The sequence below is a fragment of the Sitophilus oryzae genome, unplaced genomic scaffold (assembly GCF_002938485.1).
Source record: "Sitophilus oryzae breed Bouriz unplaced genomic scaffold, Soryzae_2.0 scaffold_806_pilon_pilon, whole genome shotgun sequence".
NCBI lineage: Eukaryota > Metazoa > Arthropoda > Insecta > Coleoptera > Curculionidae > Sitophilus > Sitophilus oryzae.
The window spans coordinates 1,028,846-1,047,605 of record NW_022147424.1 but is presented as its reverse complement, the minus strand read 5'-3'; the positions used below and the strand labels follow the sequence as shown (position 1 = coordinate 1,047,605).

Sequence of the window (18,760 nt, the reverse complement as noted above, 5' to 3'; positions counted from 1 at the left end):
TATCCTTTTCTTTCTATAATTAGTGTTAGTTTTTGAAAAGTTCTATGTCTAAAGATTGACTTAAAACTAGAAATGACATATAGAGACTGACTTGTCATCGATTGTCACTTCCTAGCCATCTATGACGCCGTTTTTTTTCGATCATACGGTATTACCCCTACGAGAATTTAAATAATGGTGTAATGTTTTATTACAGATACAAACTACCCTTGGATACCTTTGATAACGAAGATAAATGTTACTGTACTAGTGGCAATGGTCAATGTCCTCCCAAGGGAATGTTCAATGCAACACCCTGTGCATTTGGTAAGTAAACATATTTACAGGAATATTCACTTCATTTTCGACACGGAATATTGTAGCTAAATGTTTAGATATTTGGAAACTGTGCGTGATGGGATCGTTGAAAGACTACTAAAGCTACAATTTAAAATTATTTTCAAAATGTACAGAGTGTCCCAAATAAAGAAAAAATATCAAAGTTTATTTTTAAATGGAACATCCTGTATATTATAACATTTTATTTTCTGCGATTAAAATAAAGCTAAATTTGATTAAGGTTTACCGCATTTTAATCTTACCATTTTTGAAATATTTACGATTTTGTGAAAATGCAGTAACAATAATTTTATTGCTTCATTTCTCTATGCCTATTCAAGTTTTTAAAACGAAATATTATACTGAAGTTTTTCTTTTTACTAAATTTTGTGTCGCAATAACAAAAATAATACCACCTTATACAGAGTGTCTAGAAATTTATTTTTAATACTTACTAGATTTAAACGGCAATAACTTGTTTAATTTAAATGGAACACCCTGTATATTTTAGATGAATCCGATGCACAATTTAATTGTCTATCAAATTGTATTATACCATTTTTACCTATCTCTTCAAGTTTTCATAGAAAATATATTTTTTATAATTATTTAGACCTTATTTATGGGTGCGTCCCAAAAGTGGCTCCTACCACTATAACTTTTTTATTTTTTCAGATAAAGAAACGAGAATTGGTATGTTAGTATATGACATAAATTAGGATTGATTTACGGTATTCATTTGTTTTTGATCACTTCGTGTTTCACCGGAAATGACTACAACTTTTGATTATTAAATGGCAACCTCGGTATTTTTTTACTTTATTCGATAGAAAATTGAATTCTGAATAGAATGACATATCATATGTCAACTATTGACATTCTCGCTTAATAAAAAATTGTATTTTAAAATTCAATCTAGAGTGTCATGGCTATGTTAAAAACACTAATTCTTATTAAAGGAGACTTGGAAAAATATATTTAATCGTCTAATGTTTTTAGTGTCTTGTCGTTGACTGTAGAGTCCTTCACTCAGGTTTCTCTAATCATGAGGCAGTATTGACAAAGTTTTTGCCAAAATCCAAATGCAAAAATACCTCGCGCAAATTGGGCCGTATTTTTTCGGATGAAAATTTTCTAAATTTTCACCACCTATGTCTAACAACTGAGTGGGTTATCCTCTTGGCTGACGTCGATTCCGAATTTTCTAGATTTATGGATACCTTGTCTAATCTGGCGTACAAGGCGTTTCCTCTTAGGCCTATCGAAAGTAAACAAGGTATACCCTGGTCTACTACAGGCTTGCGTATAACTGCAAAGAACATGCGCTCATTATCTCACCTTAAGAAATTCACGGACAGCGTCTTCTTTCATAATTACGTGAAACTTTATAGAAAGGTTTTATCGTAAGACTATAAAAGCTGCCAAGGACATTTATTATAATGCGAGGCTAGCCAAAGCCGGTAATGTCGCTAAGGAGACTTGGGCTATTGTAAATGACTTAAGGAATAAGACTTCTTCGTCTGGCACAGTCTTTAATTCACCTGAAGATTTAAACACTTACTTTGTTAATTTGGCTAAAAATTTATTGAACACCATAACTCCTTCCCATGATTTACTTTCATATCTCCCTAAAGCACATGAGAATTTACACAGTTTCTTCTTCACGCCCGTAGCATTAGATGAGCTCCGTAGTACAATTAATAGTATTAAAAACAAATCCTCATCTGGGACTGATGGGCTTACTCTCAAAATGTGCTCTGAACTTCCTGAATGCACATTAAACCATCTTTTTTACGAATAATTTGATACCACATACTTGGTATTTCGAGTCAAATTTTCGTTACGAACCGCAAGTTATAATTTTAAATAAACCATATGCGAAAATGTCAAAAGTTGACATATGATGTGTCATTCTATTCAGAGTGTCATTTTCTATCAAATAAAGTAAAAAAATACCGAGGATATCATTTAAAAATCAAAAGTTGTAGTCATTTTTGGTGAAACAGGAAGTGATCAAAAACAGTTGAATACGTCAATCAATCTTAATTTATGTCATATACTAACATACCAAATCTCGTTTTTTATCTGAAAACTTTATCTTATAACTTTTGAGACGCATCCGGTATACTGGCATATTGTAATGTTATGTTAATTTTTGAACCAAAAATTAATTATTAATTCTTATTTCTTTCAGATGCTCCATTGTATTATTCCTGGCCTCACTTTTATAATGGTGATCCAGAATTAAGAGCCAATATAAGCGGTCTAAAAGATGACTTTTTGATGAACGACACATACGCTAACATTCATCCGAGCCTTGGAGTCTTAGTTGGAGGCAAGATTAAGTTCCAGGTCAACATAGAGTTGCAGAAAAGCTTCGGCATTGGTCAACTTAGCGCTTATCCAGATAGGTTGATGATACCCACGGTGTGGATGGAAACGGTAAGGGCATAATTTGTTTCTGGTGTTAATCAATGACATTGCAAATCTAGACATTAGCGGTAAAATCTGCCTCTTCGCGGACGATACTAGTTTCACTTGGAGCGGCCAAGATGTTACGGCGCTATATAATACTATATCCAGTGATTTACGCACCATTAAATTTTGGTGCGATTCTAATCTCCAATCTTCTATGCCTCAATCAAAGAATATTATAGTTAGAATTATCTTTGCCTCAACCTATCAAAAACTAAAGTTTTGTCATATAAAAGTACTATACAACCTTTTGTACTTAATAACACCACTCTTGACGTCGTGGATGTTCGTGAAATTCTTAGGACTTGTTGTAGACAACTCGTTAAAATGGAACTTGCACATCGAAGCTTTATCAAAGAAACTAAGCGCTGCCTGTTTTGCGCTCAGATCGGTTTTTAAGGAACTTAACTTATCAACCTCTAGAATAGTCTATTATGCTCCTTTTGAATCGCATTTTTGTTATGCCCTTCCATTCTGGGGTACTTGCTGCGCGACAAAATTTGATCGTATTTTCAAACTTCAAAAGAGACTGAACAGTAGAAGACTGAACAGTAGAAGTCACTGCCAGAATTTCTTTAAAAATTTCAAAATACTGACTCTTCCTTCTTTATTCATTTTTGAATCCGTTTGCTTAATCCGTAAGCACATATCTGCTATTCCCGAAAGGCCATCTCACAACTATCCACTTAGGAATGCGGAGCACGATCTTTATCTGCCAACCCCGAGCTCAGAACTAGTTAAAGGCTCAATACCGTACAATTCCAAAAAAATGTGCAATCATCTGCCTTTGAATATCAAGTTGCCTTCATTCTTTCCCGCTCCAACAAGAAAAAACAAAATAAAACACTAAAATTTGTCTAAGTTCATAACTTTTTACTTTGTACTCCGATTTTTATGATTATGGTATCAGTGTGAAGATAAATTTATTAGCATTATTTTTTATTCTTTTAATGGTTTATATTCTTCGGTTAAGTGGGTTTATACCGGGGTAAATCAAAACGTTGTTTTCTGCAATAAATTCAAAACCCCCTGTGGAAAAAAGGAGACGGGCATTTTGGATAAACAACACTTTCCTGTAATCTTAGATCTATTCCTAAGATTTCATTCTTTGAATTATCACACTATTTCTAGTCTTTTATGAGCTACACATTTTTAAGTAAAATATTGATTTTAGAGATTGTTTTATTGACAAAAACAACAATTTTATAATAATTTTAATAGCGTGTATGTCCATCACTTCTCGCAGCAATAACAGCTCGAGGTTTTCGTCGTATCGAATGAATAAGGGTAGTTATTCTTTCTTGATCTATAATCTATAGCTTGATAAATACCCTTTACAAGAGGTAAAGCTAGCTCCGTTAATGCTAGCTATAGCTCTTGTAAACTTTGTGTTGGAATAGGACGACGACGAACAGCTTTTTTAAGTTCCAGTCTTCGTAATCTAACCTCATCCAGGTACTCGTTAACTACTCGTACTCCTAACTCGTTACCCCGCGCAACGTGGGACCTGGCATTATATGGCATTATCGATCATACACCAGTGTAATCTGACTTCCAATGAAAGTAGCAAGTAAAAACGACAACTTCTTGGTGGACATCCTCAATATAACGGTGAGCATTGAGAGCTCCATTTTCAAGAAATTTAAGATTGTAAAAATATCAGTACACTATTTAAAAATGTGTAGCTCATAAATGAATAAAGATAATGGGATAATTCAAAAAATGAAACGTTAGGAATACACCTAAGATTACAGGAAAGTGTTTTTTATCCAAAATACCCGCCCCATTTTTTCCACAGGCTGTTTGACATATAGAGACTGACTTGTCATCGATTGTCACTTCCTAGCCATCTATGACGCCGTTTTTTTTCGATCATACGGTATTACCCCTACGAGAATTTAAATAATGGTGTAATGTTTTATTACAGATACAAACTACCCTTGGATACCTTTGATAACGAAGATAAGTGTTACTGTACTAGTGGCGATGGTCAATGTCCTCCCAAGGGAATGTTTAATGCAACACCCTGTGCATTTGGTAAGTAAACATATTTACAGGAATATTCACTTCATTTTCAACACGGAATATTGTAGCTAAATGTTTAGATATTTGGAAACTGTGCGTGATGGGATCGTTGAAAGACTACTAAAGCTACAATTTAAAATTATTTTCAAAAGGTACAGAGTGTCCCAAATAAAGAAAAAATATCAAAGTTTATTTTTAAATGGAACATCCTGTATATTATAACATTTTTAGTTTCTGCGATTAAAATAAAGGTAAATTTGATTAAGGTTTACCGCATTTTAATCTTACCATTTTTGAAATATTTACGATTCTGTGAAAATGCAGTAACAATAATTTTAATGCTTCATTTCTCTATGCGTATTCAAGTTTTTAAAACCAAATATTGTACTGAAGTTTTTCTTTTTACTAAATTTTGTGTCGCAATAAAAAAATAATACCACCTTATACAGAGTGTCTAGAAATTTATTTTTAATACTTACTAGATTTAAACGGCAATAACTTGTTTAATTTAAATGGAATACCCTGTATATTTTAGATGAATCCGATGCACAATTTAATTGTCTATCAAATTTTATTATACAATTTTCACCTATCTCTTCAAGATTTCATAGAAAATTATTTTTTCTATAATTATTTAGACCTTATTTATCAATACCGGGTGCGTCTCAAAAGTGGCTCACCCCTATGGCTTTTTATTTTTTCAGATAAAAAACGAGAATTGGTATGTTGGTATATGACATAAATTAGGATTGATTTACGTATTCAATTGTTTTTGGTCACTTCCTGTTTCACCGGAAATGACTACAACTTTTGATTTTTAAATGGCAACCTCGGTATTTTTTTACTTTATTCGATAGAAAATTAAATTCTGAATAGAATGACATATAATGTGTCAACTTTTGACATTCTCGCATAATAAAAAATTATATTTTAAAATTCAATCTAGAGTGCTAATCTATTGGCTATGTTAAAAACACTAATTCTTAATAAAAAAGCCTTGGAAAAATAGATTTGATCGTCTAATGTTTATAGTGTCTTGTCCTAGCCAGGTAGAAAATGCTCAAATCGTATTTTTAATCATATCTCAATTTTTTCAAATGGAACGAAGGTGGCTCATTAGCATATTTGGAAAATCATTTTTTACGAATAATTTGATACCACACACAAAATGTTGTATTTCGAGTCAAATTTTCGTTACGAACCGCAAGTTATAATGTCAAATAAACCATATGCGAAAGAGTGACATTTTCATTCAATAGAGTGACATTTTCTTTCAAATAAAGTGAAAAAATACCGAGGGCGCCATTTAAAATTCAAAAGTTGTAGTCATTTCCGGTAAAACAGAAAGTGACCAAAAACAACTGAATACGTCAATCAATCCTAATTTATGTCATATACTTACATACCAAATCTCGTTTTTTTTTATCTGAAAAAGTAAAAAAGTTATAAGAGTGAGCCACTTTTGAGAGGCAGCCGGTATACCACTGTTCCTAGTATTTTGGCAATGTCATGTTAATTTTTGATCCAAAATAATTATTAATTTGTATTTCGTTCAGATGCTCCATTGTATTATTCCTGGCCTCACTTTTATAATGGTGATCCAGAATTAAGAGCCAATATAAGCGGTCTAAAAGATGACTTTTTGATGAACGACACATACGCTAACATTCATCCGAGCCTTGGAGTTTTAGTTGGAGGCAAGATTAAGTTCCAGGTCAACATAGAGTTGCAGAAAAGCTTCGGCATTGGTCAACTTAGCGCTTATCCAGACAGGTTGATGATACCCACGGTGTGGATGGAAACGGTAAGGGCATAATTTGTTTCTGGTGTTTATCAACGACATTGCAAATCTAGACATTAGCGGTAAAATCTGCCTCTTCGCGAACGATACTAGTTTCACTCGGAGCGGTCCAGATGTTACGGCGCTATATAATACTATATCCAGTGACTTACGCACCATTAAATTTTGGTGCGATTCTAATCTCCAATCTTCTATGCCTCAATCAAAGAATATTATAGTTAGAATTATCTTTGCCTCAACCTATCAAAAACTAAAGTTTTGTCATATAAAAGTACTATACAACCTTTTGTACTTAATAACACCACTCTTGACGTCGTGGACGTTCGTGAAATTCTTAGGACTTGTTGTAGACAACTCGTTAAAATGATACTTGCACATCGAAGCTTTATCAAAGAAACTAAGCGCTGCCTGTTTTGCGCTCAGATCGGTTTTTAAGGAACTTAACTTATCAACCTCTAGAATAGTCTATTATGCTTCTTTTGAATCGCATCTTTGTTATGCCCTTCCATTCTGGGGTACTTGCTGCGCGACAAAATTTGATCGTATTTTCAAACTTCAAAAGAGACTGAACAGTAGAAGACTGAACAGTAGAAGTCACTGCCAGAATTTCTTTAAAAATTTCAAAATACTGACTCTTTCTTCTTTATTCATTTTTGAATCCGTTTGCTTAATCCGCAAGCACATATCTGCTATTCCCGAAAGGCCATCTCACAACTATCCACTTAGGAATGCGGAGCACGATCTTTATCTGCCAACCCCGAGCTCAGAACTAGTTAAGGGTTCAATACTGTACAATGCCAAAAAAATGTACAATCATCTGCCTTTGAATATCAAGTTGATTTCATTCTTTCCCGTTCCAACAAGAAAAAACAAAATAAAACACTAAAATTTGTCTAAGTTCATAACTTTTTACTTTGTACTCCGATTTTTATGATTACGGTATCAGTGTGAAGATAAATTTATTAGCATTATTTTTTATTCTTTTAATGGTTTATATTCTTCGGTTAAGTGGGTTTATACCGGGGTAAATCAAAACGTTGTTTTCTGCAATAAATTCAAAACCCTCTGTGGAAAAAATGAGACGGGCATTTTGGATAAATTTTTAGATGTATTCCTAAGATTTCATTCTTTGAATTATCACATTATTTCTATTCTTTTATGAGCGACACATTTTTAAGTAAAATATTGATTTTAGAGATTGTTTTATTGACAAAAACAACAATTTTATAATAATTTTAATAGCGTGTATGTCCATCACTTTTCGCAGCAATAACAGCTCGAGGTTTTCGTCGTATCGAATGAATAAGGGTAGTTATTCTTTCTTGATCTATAATCTATAGCTTGATGAATACCATTTACAAGAGGTAAAGCTAGCTCCGTTAATGCTAGCTATAGCTCTTGTAAACTTTGTGTTGGAATAGGACGACGACGAACAGCTCTTTTAAGTTCCAGTCTTCGTAATCTAACCTCATCCAGGTACTCGTTAACTACTCGTACTTCTAATTCGTTACCCCGCGCAACGTGGGACCTGGCATTATATGGCATTATCATGCACCAGTGTAATCTGACTTCCAATGAAAGTAGCAAGTGGAACGACAACTTCTTGGTGGACATCCTCAATATAACGGTGGGCATTGAGAGCTCCGTTTTCAAGAAATTCAAGATTGTGAAAATATCAGTACACTATTTAAAAATGTGTAGCTCATAAATGAATAAAGATAATGGGATAATTCAAAAAATGAAACGTTAGGAATACACCTAAGATTACAGGAAAGTGTTTTTTATCCAAAATACCCGCCCCATTTTTTCCACAGGCTGTTTTAGATTTTTTGCAAAAAACGAAGTTTTGATTTAACCCGGTATAAACCCACCTAACCGAAATATATAAGCCATTAAAATAATAAAAAATAACGGCAACAAATTTATCTACAAACTAATACTATAATCATAAAAATATATAACATATTTCTGATTACAATCTTTACATGAAATCTCATAAATACCCGACCTTTCCAGTCCAAAATATATTTTACACTTACAGTTTTTTTATTTTTTTTTTGTTAATTTCAGGGTGTAGAACCTAGTCAATTGCCAATAGATTTCACCACAGCTTTATATCAAATCACCTTCACCGTGAAGAACATAGAGTTGGGCTTGAAGTACGGCACGCTTCTAGCCACTATGGTGACGCTGACTTGTATTCTACTAGTGCTGAAGAAACAAAGACATAATCGATCGAGAGCCAGCAGTCACAGAAGATCTATAGACTATGTACATTGAAGTGTATAAAAGTTTTAGGGAATTTATTAATTATTCGTCTGTGATCTTAAATGAAAGAAGGTATAGTGTTTACATGATTGCCAAGTATTAGAATAACTAGAGTACGACAAAGTGGCAATTAAGATGTAAGCCCAATAAGACGCACTACCACTAGTGTTGCACAAGAGTCTTGAAAAAGTCTTACAAAACCAAGACTCATGCAAGAGGTTCAAGACAAGACTTTCAAAATTTCTTGTCTTGAATTTCAAGACAAGACTTTAATATGCAAGAAATTTGAAGAGTCTTGCAAGTTTACTTGAATTCAAGATTTTTTGAAAGTTAGAAATGATACATTTTTTAAGCGATAATTAGGTCTTTCCGCAAGTTATGCTGGGTTTGTACAACATTTATATAGTCGTAATCACAATCATAATCATAATCATAATCATAAAAGTTAAACTATCCACTTCTTATAAACCTGTTGACATCTTCCATGAACTTAGCTTTTAATTATGTTACCCAACTTCACTGATATAAAAAATATGATTATGAAAATGTTCTATAAACGCACATTAAAATTGCGTTGCGATTTGGACGATGATTAAGACTGTGATTATGATTACGAATTATGCAAATGTTGTACAAACCCGGCATTAATATTGACCAGTGTTCATTTTTTTTATCATAGCCAGTGTTTCAGAATTAAGAATGAAATAAAATAAAGTCGAGGCAATAAACCGTATATTGGTAATTGGTATTATAAAAAAACTGTAATAAAGAATGTAAAATTTTTCAAGACAAGAAATTTCAAGAGTCTTGCAAGACAAGACAAGACTTTGCCATTCAAGAAATCTGCAAGACAAGACTTTGAAAATTTCTTGTCTTGAATTTCAAGACAAGACAAGAAATTGATTTTCAAGACAAGAATTCTTGTCTTGTGCAACACTAACTACCACTAATATCTAAGTATCTAATAAAATCTCTTCATCATGTATTTTAAACTGAAAAAAAATTGGGGTCCGTCAGACCCCAGCGCGCCAGTCCAGTAAATTCACCACGCCAGTCTCAACCCTCAGGTTAAGTCAAAGACGAGGGGTAAACCGCAGAGGGAAAAGTGTACACCGTAATTCCTTTTACTCAAATAATTCCTCAGAATTCCTCGTAATTCCTTCGGAATTCCTTGGAATTCCTGGTCTTCAAGGTCAAGGTCAATCATTCAAGGTCTTCCTTGGAATTTCTTGGTACGAACTCGGTAACTCTTTCAGTCTGAACCAGCGTTGCCACCTCGGTTTCGCAGTTCCGCTATGAATTTTCTGGTGATTTTTATAAATGTGTAATGTCTCTATAAGTACTAGATCTAACAATAAAAAGTACTATTACGAGATTTACGTTTTTTTAATTAAATTTTAGGACTAATAGGGGATCATGAGGTAAAAATACTGGAAATATGTCGGCACTTACTTATTAAAATTATTTTTTCTCGGGATTTTTTGAAAATGATAGGTACCTAGTTATACTCGTATATATAGGAAAGGAAATTAATAAAACTTCAGTTGCACGTCATAATACGATCACCAGTAAATTCCATAAGATTACGCATGGTATCATTGATGAAGTGCACCTAAAGTTGTATTAATTTCCCTGTAGTATATACCTAGGTATTATTCCGAGGAAATGAAAAAAAATCAACTTTACACTTTCTGAGTACTGAATAAAAAAAATCTTATGAGGGTTTCTTTAAAATGGCGAAATCAGGGAACGTTATAAGTAGATCTCTCGGGGGTGGTTCGGCCGTACTATTGGAAAATATTTTAGATATATAATCGAGGGTACAATATTAAATTAAAAGAATATCTAACCTGTAGATATTTGATATTGGGAAATTTTGGAAGCGAAACGAAAAACGGATAGTAAAAAATCGCCTGCAAAACGTTTTTCTTTAAATTTAGTACTACCTATTATAGTATTCATGGTTTACTAATGTTCGTTAATTTTTTATAAAGTTGCTTGTAATTCCTCTTAATTCCTGTGGAATTCCTCTAAATTTCTAAGGAATTCCTTGGAATTCATTGGAATTCTTACGGAAATAATTGGAATTCCTAGTAATTTCTATGGAATTCCTTGGAATTCCTCGTAATTCCTTGGAATTCCTATAGAATTCCTTCATAGTGTACACCATAATTCCTCTGCGGTTTACCCCTCGGTCAAAGATTATTATTGTATTGTATTTGACTAAGAGTGCGTCCCAGGTTGGACCCTCCCGCGAGGGCCTATTGTGGCTCAAAGATTATTATAGTTATTGTTTTAGTTTTGAGAAAGTGTACATAAAATATTTTATTATCCTATTTGTATGTGATTAATTTAAAAGACTCCCGGATTTAAATTCATTATATTTGTTATTTATTTTTTTCTGATTGGTGATAAACAGTATTTTCGGTTTATCACACATCGTTTTTTCCACTAGCTAAATCTAGCTAAATTTAGACGGGCGCCATCTTATCACCTTAATTATGTTTACATAGTTCCTGTTGACATGCAGATTGTAAAATTTTATACAGGGTGGATCATAAATCAGTGCAAATATTTTCAGGGCTGGTAGATCTCGCTAAAATAAACATATTTTCTCTTTGCCGTTTTTCAAATAAGCCCAAAATAAGCGAGTTATTTTATTTTGAAAATTTCCGAAAAAAAATGTTTTGTTTAAATTTTGAGAACCTTTTCTGGGTTTCCTTTCCTGTAAATTAATCTACTACCTATGTTGCCATATTATTATCAAGAAATTATGTTTGTTAAAATTCTACTCATAATATTGTTTCTGGGGTCGAAATATACCACCCATAAAAATATTTGCACTTATTTAAGACTCACCCTGTAGAAGTTGGCAATACTAAGTAAAAGTAATTATATTAATTACTTAGAACAAACATTAATATTATTATTTATATTAATAATTGTATAGATTATTTTAAGTAAGCGACTTAGATTTAATAGTAAAGTAGTGTTAAATTAGACTCAAAAATAGAGTATTTCCGTCCAAATAAAATAATATTCCAGAGGCTAATAACATAGATTACTAGGAGTTCGTAAATACAACATATCATAGACTGTAAATACAAATAATTAATTTAGCTTATTAGCATAGATAATTTTAGAGATGTATATATTACGCACAGGTATAGGTACTGCTTTTGAAATAAAATTCTTTTAAAAACTTACAGTTTTTTCTTTATTCTATTATCTCACGGTATAACTTATTGTTTTATACTTAAACATATTTATAAATTATTGTCATTAATTAAATATAGTAAGATTGTATATATACAGGGTGTTCCAATATTCCGTGGACATACAACTACTTTGTATTTTTGGAATCAAAAAATAAACACATTTTTTTTCAGATATCTTTAATATATTTTTATTTTTGTATTTTCTTAAAGTTTGATGCCCTCTAGCAGACAAACGAAGCACTTTTGTATAGAGGTAAATTGTGTCCAATGAACTTATTTTGATTGCAAAAATATGTAGTAGTTCTATGTCCACGGAATATTGAAACACCCTGTATATAATTTTGTTTATATCACATTATGGTGGCGTTTGTAGTAATTTCCATAGTTAAGGGAGTTTATAGGCAAGAATATAGACTTACACAATAATATAATAAATAAATAAAAAATAGTTAAAATACAATTATTTCAGAGAAGTGACTAAAAAACAAACAATTTTAATAGTTTAAAAACTTTTCAAAAAAAAAATAACTAACATGAATTAAAAATAATAAATTAGTTTTTGAATAAATTATCGTATTTTAGTCTTCTAGGCTATTACATAGTATCTTCTACACAAATATACCAGCAGTCTTATTTCTTATAATTAACTAAAACCTAAAAAGTATTGACTAAAGTTTGTGTAGAATAAAATATTAACATCTAAGCCCGTTTTTTTCTAAATCTACCCAGTTCTGCACCAAATTGTCACATTTCTTAAATTTAACAATAACAGTTTTCTACAAACAAAATTTAAAAGAATTTTGTGCAGTGTTGCCATTGTGTAATTAATATCGTAATACTTCCTGATAAAGCCTACCTTCAAATTTGCTACATCATTTAAACATATTAAAATAGATCAGAGCTGTTTTTTTTAAATTTGCAATGTTAGTTGGAATTAAATCTTATGAGCTAAATTACAATCACTTCCTGACGTTTGATTGTATAATTGAATCCTGAATTTTCATTGTAATTCGGCGACAATATAATAAGTATTGTTCTACTATTATGATACCACTTCCTGACGTTCGATTGTGTTCATACCAAGTTCATATCGTATAATCAGGAAAAAACGGCGTTAGCGATGGCTATGAAATGAATATCGCTGTCATTTTATATATAAATTTATTTGGGAAATGTTATCGATCGTCCTTTTCCAGCCAACTAGACGCCGTTTTTTTCGGTATCATACGGTATTTGATATATACTATTTTTCATGACATTATAATATTATGGTACCATGAAGCATATCAAGTGATACCATAATATAGTACCATATTACGATACATGGCGTTCGATTGGGCTTAAACTTGATATACTATATCTTCAGTGACATTGTAATATCATGGTACCATGGAGCATATAAAGTGGTACCTTCTATAGTACCATATTTGATGACATAGCAATATTAGGTACATGGCGGCAATAGGGCTTAAACTTGCTATACTACGTATTTTCGGTGACATTGTAATATGATGGTACTATGATGCATATAAAGTGGTACCTTAAAATAGTACCATATTTCAATACCATTTCCTGACGTTCGATTGAGCTCATATTTGATATATACTTGCGTATTTTTGATGACATTGCATTATTATTGTACCATGAAGCATATCAACTGGTACCATAATATAGTACCATATTATGTACATGGCGTTCGATTGGGCTTAAATTTAAGATACTACGTATCTTCGGTGATATTGTAATATTATGGTACCATGGAGCATAATAAGAGGTACCAGATTACGATACCATTTCCTGGCGTTCGATTGGGCTTAAACTTGGTATACTACGTATCTTCGGTTACATTGTAATATGATTGTACTATGATGTATATAAAGTGGTACCGTAATATAGTACCATATTACGATACCATTTCATGGCGTTCGATTGTTTTTAAATTTGGTATACTACGGATCTTCGATGACATTGCAATATTATGGTACCTTAAAGCATATCAAGTTGTACCATAATATAGTACACTATTATGATTTCTAATTTTTTTGGAAATTTCTAATAACTATCATTTCCTGGAGTTCGATTGGGCCCAAATTTGGTATACTTGCGTTTCTTTATAAAGATTTGTTTAATTAATAATTTTAATTTATTTTACGAATTTTAATTTATTGTTCAATGTCGTGACAGCAACTTTTATGCCGAACTAATATATTATTAATTGTACCTGTGCCACTTTTTAAAATCTACCTAGGTCTATATAAATAACGTGGCAAACGGAAGAAATTTGTTATTATAGTAATTTTTAGTCAGTTAACATTTTTTGTACTGCATTTTAATAAATTATTTCCATTATTATTAAACTTATATTTCATTACTAACGTTCCAGCATTAATAAATATCACTATCAATCGCCCTGTATATTATTAGTTTTAAAGGCAATTAAAGGTATTTTCTTAGTTAACATTATAAGGTAGTGTATATTAAAAATGTATATGTTTTGTAATAATATATATACTTAAAACTATTTTAATAGCCAAAGGAATAATTAATATAAGTGTATCTGACAAGAAAAGAAGAATAGAAAGAAACACATACTGCATTATACACAGTAAAAAGAAAGGGATGCCAATTCAAGTCTTTTTGAATCTGGCAACTGTGCATATTTAGCCGAGCTACAAGGCAGTCGACGAGCCGTCGATCCAAAACCGAAAGTTCAAAATTTCTAATTATATTCTGATTATGACATTGTCGCGCCATCTAGTATTCTATTTGTGCAATTTTAGCTCTTTCATTTCGAGTATTTTTCTGTTGCGTAGCTAGATATTCTGTGCTATTACATAGTATCTTCTACACAAATATACCAGCAGTCTTATTTCTTATAATTAACTAAAACCTAAAAAGTATTGACTAAAGTTTGTGTAGAATAAAATATTAACATCTAAGCCCGTTTTTTTCTAAATCTACCCAGTTCTGCACCAAATTGTCACATTTCTTAAATTTAACAATAACTAAAATTACACAATAACAAAAATAACAACTAACATTCAAGCTCATACTTATATCACATTTATATAAATCACAGATATCGAGGTAGAGAGAATGAGCATGCAAACTTTGTTCATTCTTCTTAACGCTCTATATCTCTGATATAAACTTAAAACTATTTATAATTTTGTCATTTCCTCAGAAAAGCTTCTACCTCGAACCTTAGGATTTCCTCTTCTTCAAATTGTCGTCTCTTACATCTACCAAGACCAATGATTCCTAAGTACACTAAAACACAGCCCAAAATTGCGCAGAATATCGAGAAGGGTAGCTGTCCTACTGGTACTATCACAGCTACCAAGTAAATTAGGGTTTGAATGTACCATGGAATACCAACTTGATGCTGTAAAATAAGAAAAATTTTAGACCCTCGCAAAGCAGTTTTTCCAGTACAAGAAGTGAGATCTCGTATAAAATATTATTTCAGTTAGTGTTAAGGTTGTCGCCCACTAGACCGCTGCGCGGCGCGGCGCTGGGAAGAGAATTTTTTCCGGCTGCGAAGGGACTGCGCCCACTATAGCGCGCTTTTGAAACGCGGCAACGCTATTTAGTTATAGTTGAAGTGTTTTTTACTTACTGTAGTTTAGTTTTTAAAGCAATGAGTTCAAGTACGGACGAAAGCGTATTTTTTGTGCTCTTCTAACAGAGGAAGAGGAAGAGGGGGTGAGGAAAAGTTTGGACTCATACGATTAACAAAAAAAGAAAGAAGTTTGGAGAATTTTACCATCTTTTTCCAGATTTAATAAAAGACAAAATCATTTTTTTCAGTATTACAAAATATAAAGGAAACATTTTACGCACTCCTCAATTGAGGGTTTTAGAAGAAAAAACACCGGGTATATCTACTCATCATATTTTTTCAGAAGAGACAAATTACTAATATTTTTGATAATTCTTATTTATTCTGATGTGTATATTAGTTATGTGGTCAAAAAAACCCTGATCTTTTTTATATATTTAGGTAATTAGAATTTAAAAATTGGAGATTGTCACTTTTGTTAAAAAGTGGAGATTGCCAGTTTTGCCTCTACACCCCTCAATTATATTAAATCTTTGATAGAAAGGCATTTCGTCCATCTGTCTCTAGTGAGGGAAGACTAAAAAAAATATCATATTCCTTTATGAAAATCGATTTGCCTAATTTACCTTTAAAAATACAATTCTGCCATTGATACATATCACTAGTTCCTAGTCAAAAAGCCAACTGAAAAGACTCGAATGCAAAATTATTTCCCTTGTGAGTACGCACACTGCAACGCGCCGAAACGCGGGAGACGGAAAAGTTGCTAGAGAAGTCTTCCGACTTCTTGACGGAAATCCCGCGGCGCGCTTCTGCGCTGCGCGCTCTAATGTCCGTTGGTCCATTTAAATACATGGCAAGCAGACAAAAGAAATTTCCACATGGCGCCGCGCCGCGCCGCGTCGCGGTTTAGTGGGCGACAATCTTTAATGTTCCCTAAGAATAATCTTAGGGCATGTATCTCCAAGGTTCTTCAGTTCTGCTGAAGAACCTGGAAGACTCCATCCGTAACCTGGAATGAGAATCCTCCCATGGGCTAAGACACTCGAAAAAACTTCTCAGAACTTAAGGAAAATTTTCCTTGATTTAAGTAAGAACAATCTTCGGCTGGTCATAGGGTTTCTAATGGTACGTATACATTGGCGCGCTGTGCCGCGAACGCACGGCACGCGCACACCGATTCGCCTCTATTGGTACGTGTTCTCAAGTTGCGCGCGCTCCGCGCGCAAACAGCTAGCGGCGAACCATCTCCAGTCGGTTTTTCGACGTTACGCTTTGTTTGTTCGTTGTTCAATTGGGACGGCCGGTGAAGATACCGCGCGCATTCCGCGCGCATTTATCAGTGACTATGTGTATTTTCTTTGAATAAATTCCCTTTTTTGTGTTTTTCTTTGAATATTGTTTATTAATGGAGTGTTTAAAGAGTCGCATTACTCATGATTAAAATTGCGTAGTTCTTCTCGGACGATAGAGACATGATTAACGACTAGACGAATGTTCGCGGGATTTCTATAGGTGCATTTCCACATTGAAAAAACATTGACAAACAAAGATTCGCAACTGTTTGTGAATGTTTGAAAACATTTGCAAATATTGGTTCGTTTCTATTTTTCTCTTTTTGAACAGGACAAGAATTCGCGAATTAACAGTGAGTTTGTGAACATTTGTCAACGATCCGGAATATTTGCACAAAATGGCTCCGCGAAAAACATCTATTGAAAATGCCGCTGCTTTTATTACAATGTGTGTTTTGAAAGAAAAGGAGACTATAAAAAAAAGAAAAGAAAACATAGGTTTTGGACGTCTTACTTCTTGAAAACGAGAAACTCAGTACAACTGATTCGTGATATAACAACAGATGATAGAAGTGGCCTATTTAGGAATTTATCTAGAATGCCACAAGAAGACTTTCAATACTTAATATCGTTAATCGGTCCTAAAATAGGTAAAAAAGTTAAAAATTACAGAGACTGTATTGTCTCACACCATGCATCATGTTTTTTAAATTTTGTGGTATAAATTATGGGTTGATTTTCATATTTCGGGTTTTAATCTATATAAATCATGCAATTTCAAGAACTTTTCATTATCCCACTCCATTTTTTATTTTTATCGACACAAAATGCCACGTTCAAATTCAAATGGTCCCTGTTTTAAAAAAAAGTTTCGTTTAAACCTGTTTCCACAAAACGCGCACAAACAGCAAATCCCTTTGATGTACCGACATCGGCCGGAACATCGCCAATCGGTTTGCGACCGTTCGCGAACGTTTGCAAACATTCTAAATAACATCTCCACCGGACAAATAAATGTGTTTGCAAATATTGCTGATCATTCGCGAACACTTGCAAACATTATGCGCACTTAGTGGAAACGCACCTTATAGATCGCGGGATGTTCGTTAAAACAGGTTAAAACAAAGTAACACGCGGACAACGCTCGGAGCGCGCGCGCTGCGCGTTTGCGGCGCAGCGCACCAATGTATACGTACCATAACAGGACACTGTCTGTACATATTCTGTAGGATAAATGGGGATACACCAGAACACCTCATCACTGAGTGCGCCGAGACGACAACATTTCCTGCCATAAACTTTGGTACGGCTGATGTCGAAAATGGGCAAGATTGTGTCTGTGGGCAAGATACTGGCTTTCGTCAAAGCCTTGAGACTGTATGATAAGTTATAACTCGTCATAACTCAAAAAACAGGAACATACAGTAGATCTGTAAGGTCGCGGTGATTAACACCCCTCCTAAACATTCTACATTCTAGGGCATAGAAACTTTTTCATTTATCTTTATCTGTACTATGACTCTTTGGTAGAGGTGGGAATTCTAGTTCCTTGGGAGGAACTAGTTCCTTAGTTCTAGTTCCTCCAGAGGAATAGTTCCTTATCTAGGTCTTTACTTCACAATAGTTCCCGACTAACATTGACATCCCCGTTACTTGCTAATGGGTTTCGTTGTCAGTCAGAACTATTCACAGTATGATCTGTATAATTTTTATAATGTACGAAATATAACGAGACGTGTAATTGTATGTTAAAAACATATAGGTAAGTTTTATTGCAGATAAAATAAAATAAAAAATA

The 18,760-nt window shown here is 33.2% G+C and overlaps 2 protein-coding genes across 3 annotated transcripts in view; one reads left to right on the top strand and one right to left on the bottom strand.

The window, feature by feature from the left end:
• The window catches only part of LOC115888660 (scavenger receptor class B member 1-like), a 31,603-nt gene extending 22,212 nt beyond the window's left edge, over positions 1 to 9,391 (top strand). Inside the window, exons 5-7 of one of the 2 annotated variants that reach the window (XM_030908439.1) lie at positions 4,721 to 4,830; positions 6,375 to 6,622; positions 8,690 to 9,391. In XM_030908439.1, the coding sequence (XP_030764299.1) occupies positions 4,721 to 4,830; positions 6,375 to 6,622; positions 8,690 to 8,899 (568 nt within the window). In that variant the 3' untranslated portion in view covers positions 8,900 to 9,391. Of the gene's footprint in view, positions 1 to 196; positions 307 to 2,512; positions 2,761 to 4,720; positions 4,831 to 6,374; positions 6,623 to 8,689 lie in introns of both variants that reach the window. The other variant, XM_030908440.1, reaches the window with a different exon arrangement.
• Positions 9,392 to 14,818: 5,427 nt separating this feature from the next.
• The window catches only part of LOC115888672 (scavenger receptor class B member 1-like), a 46,759-nt gene continuing 42,817 nt past the window's right edge, over positions 14,819 to 18,760 (bottom strand). The window contains exon 10 of the mRNA XM_030908453.1: positions 14,819 to 15,490. Coding sequence (XP_030764313.1) covers positions 15,278 to 15,490 — 213 coding nt within the window. The 3' untranslated portion in view covers positions 14,819 to 15,277. The remainder of the gene's footprint in view (positions 15,491 to 18,760) is intronic.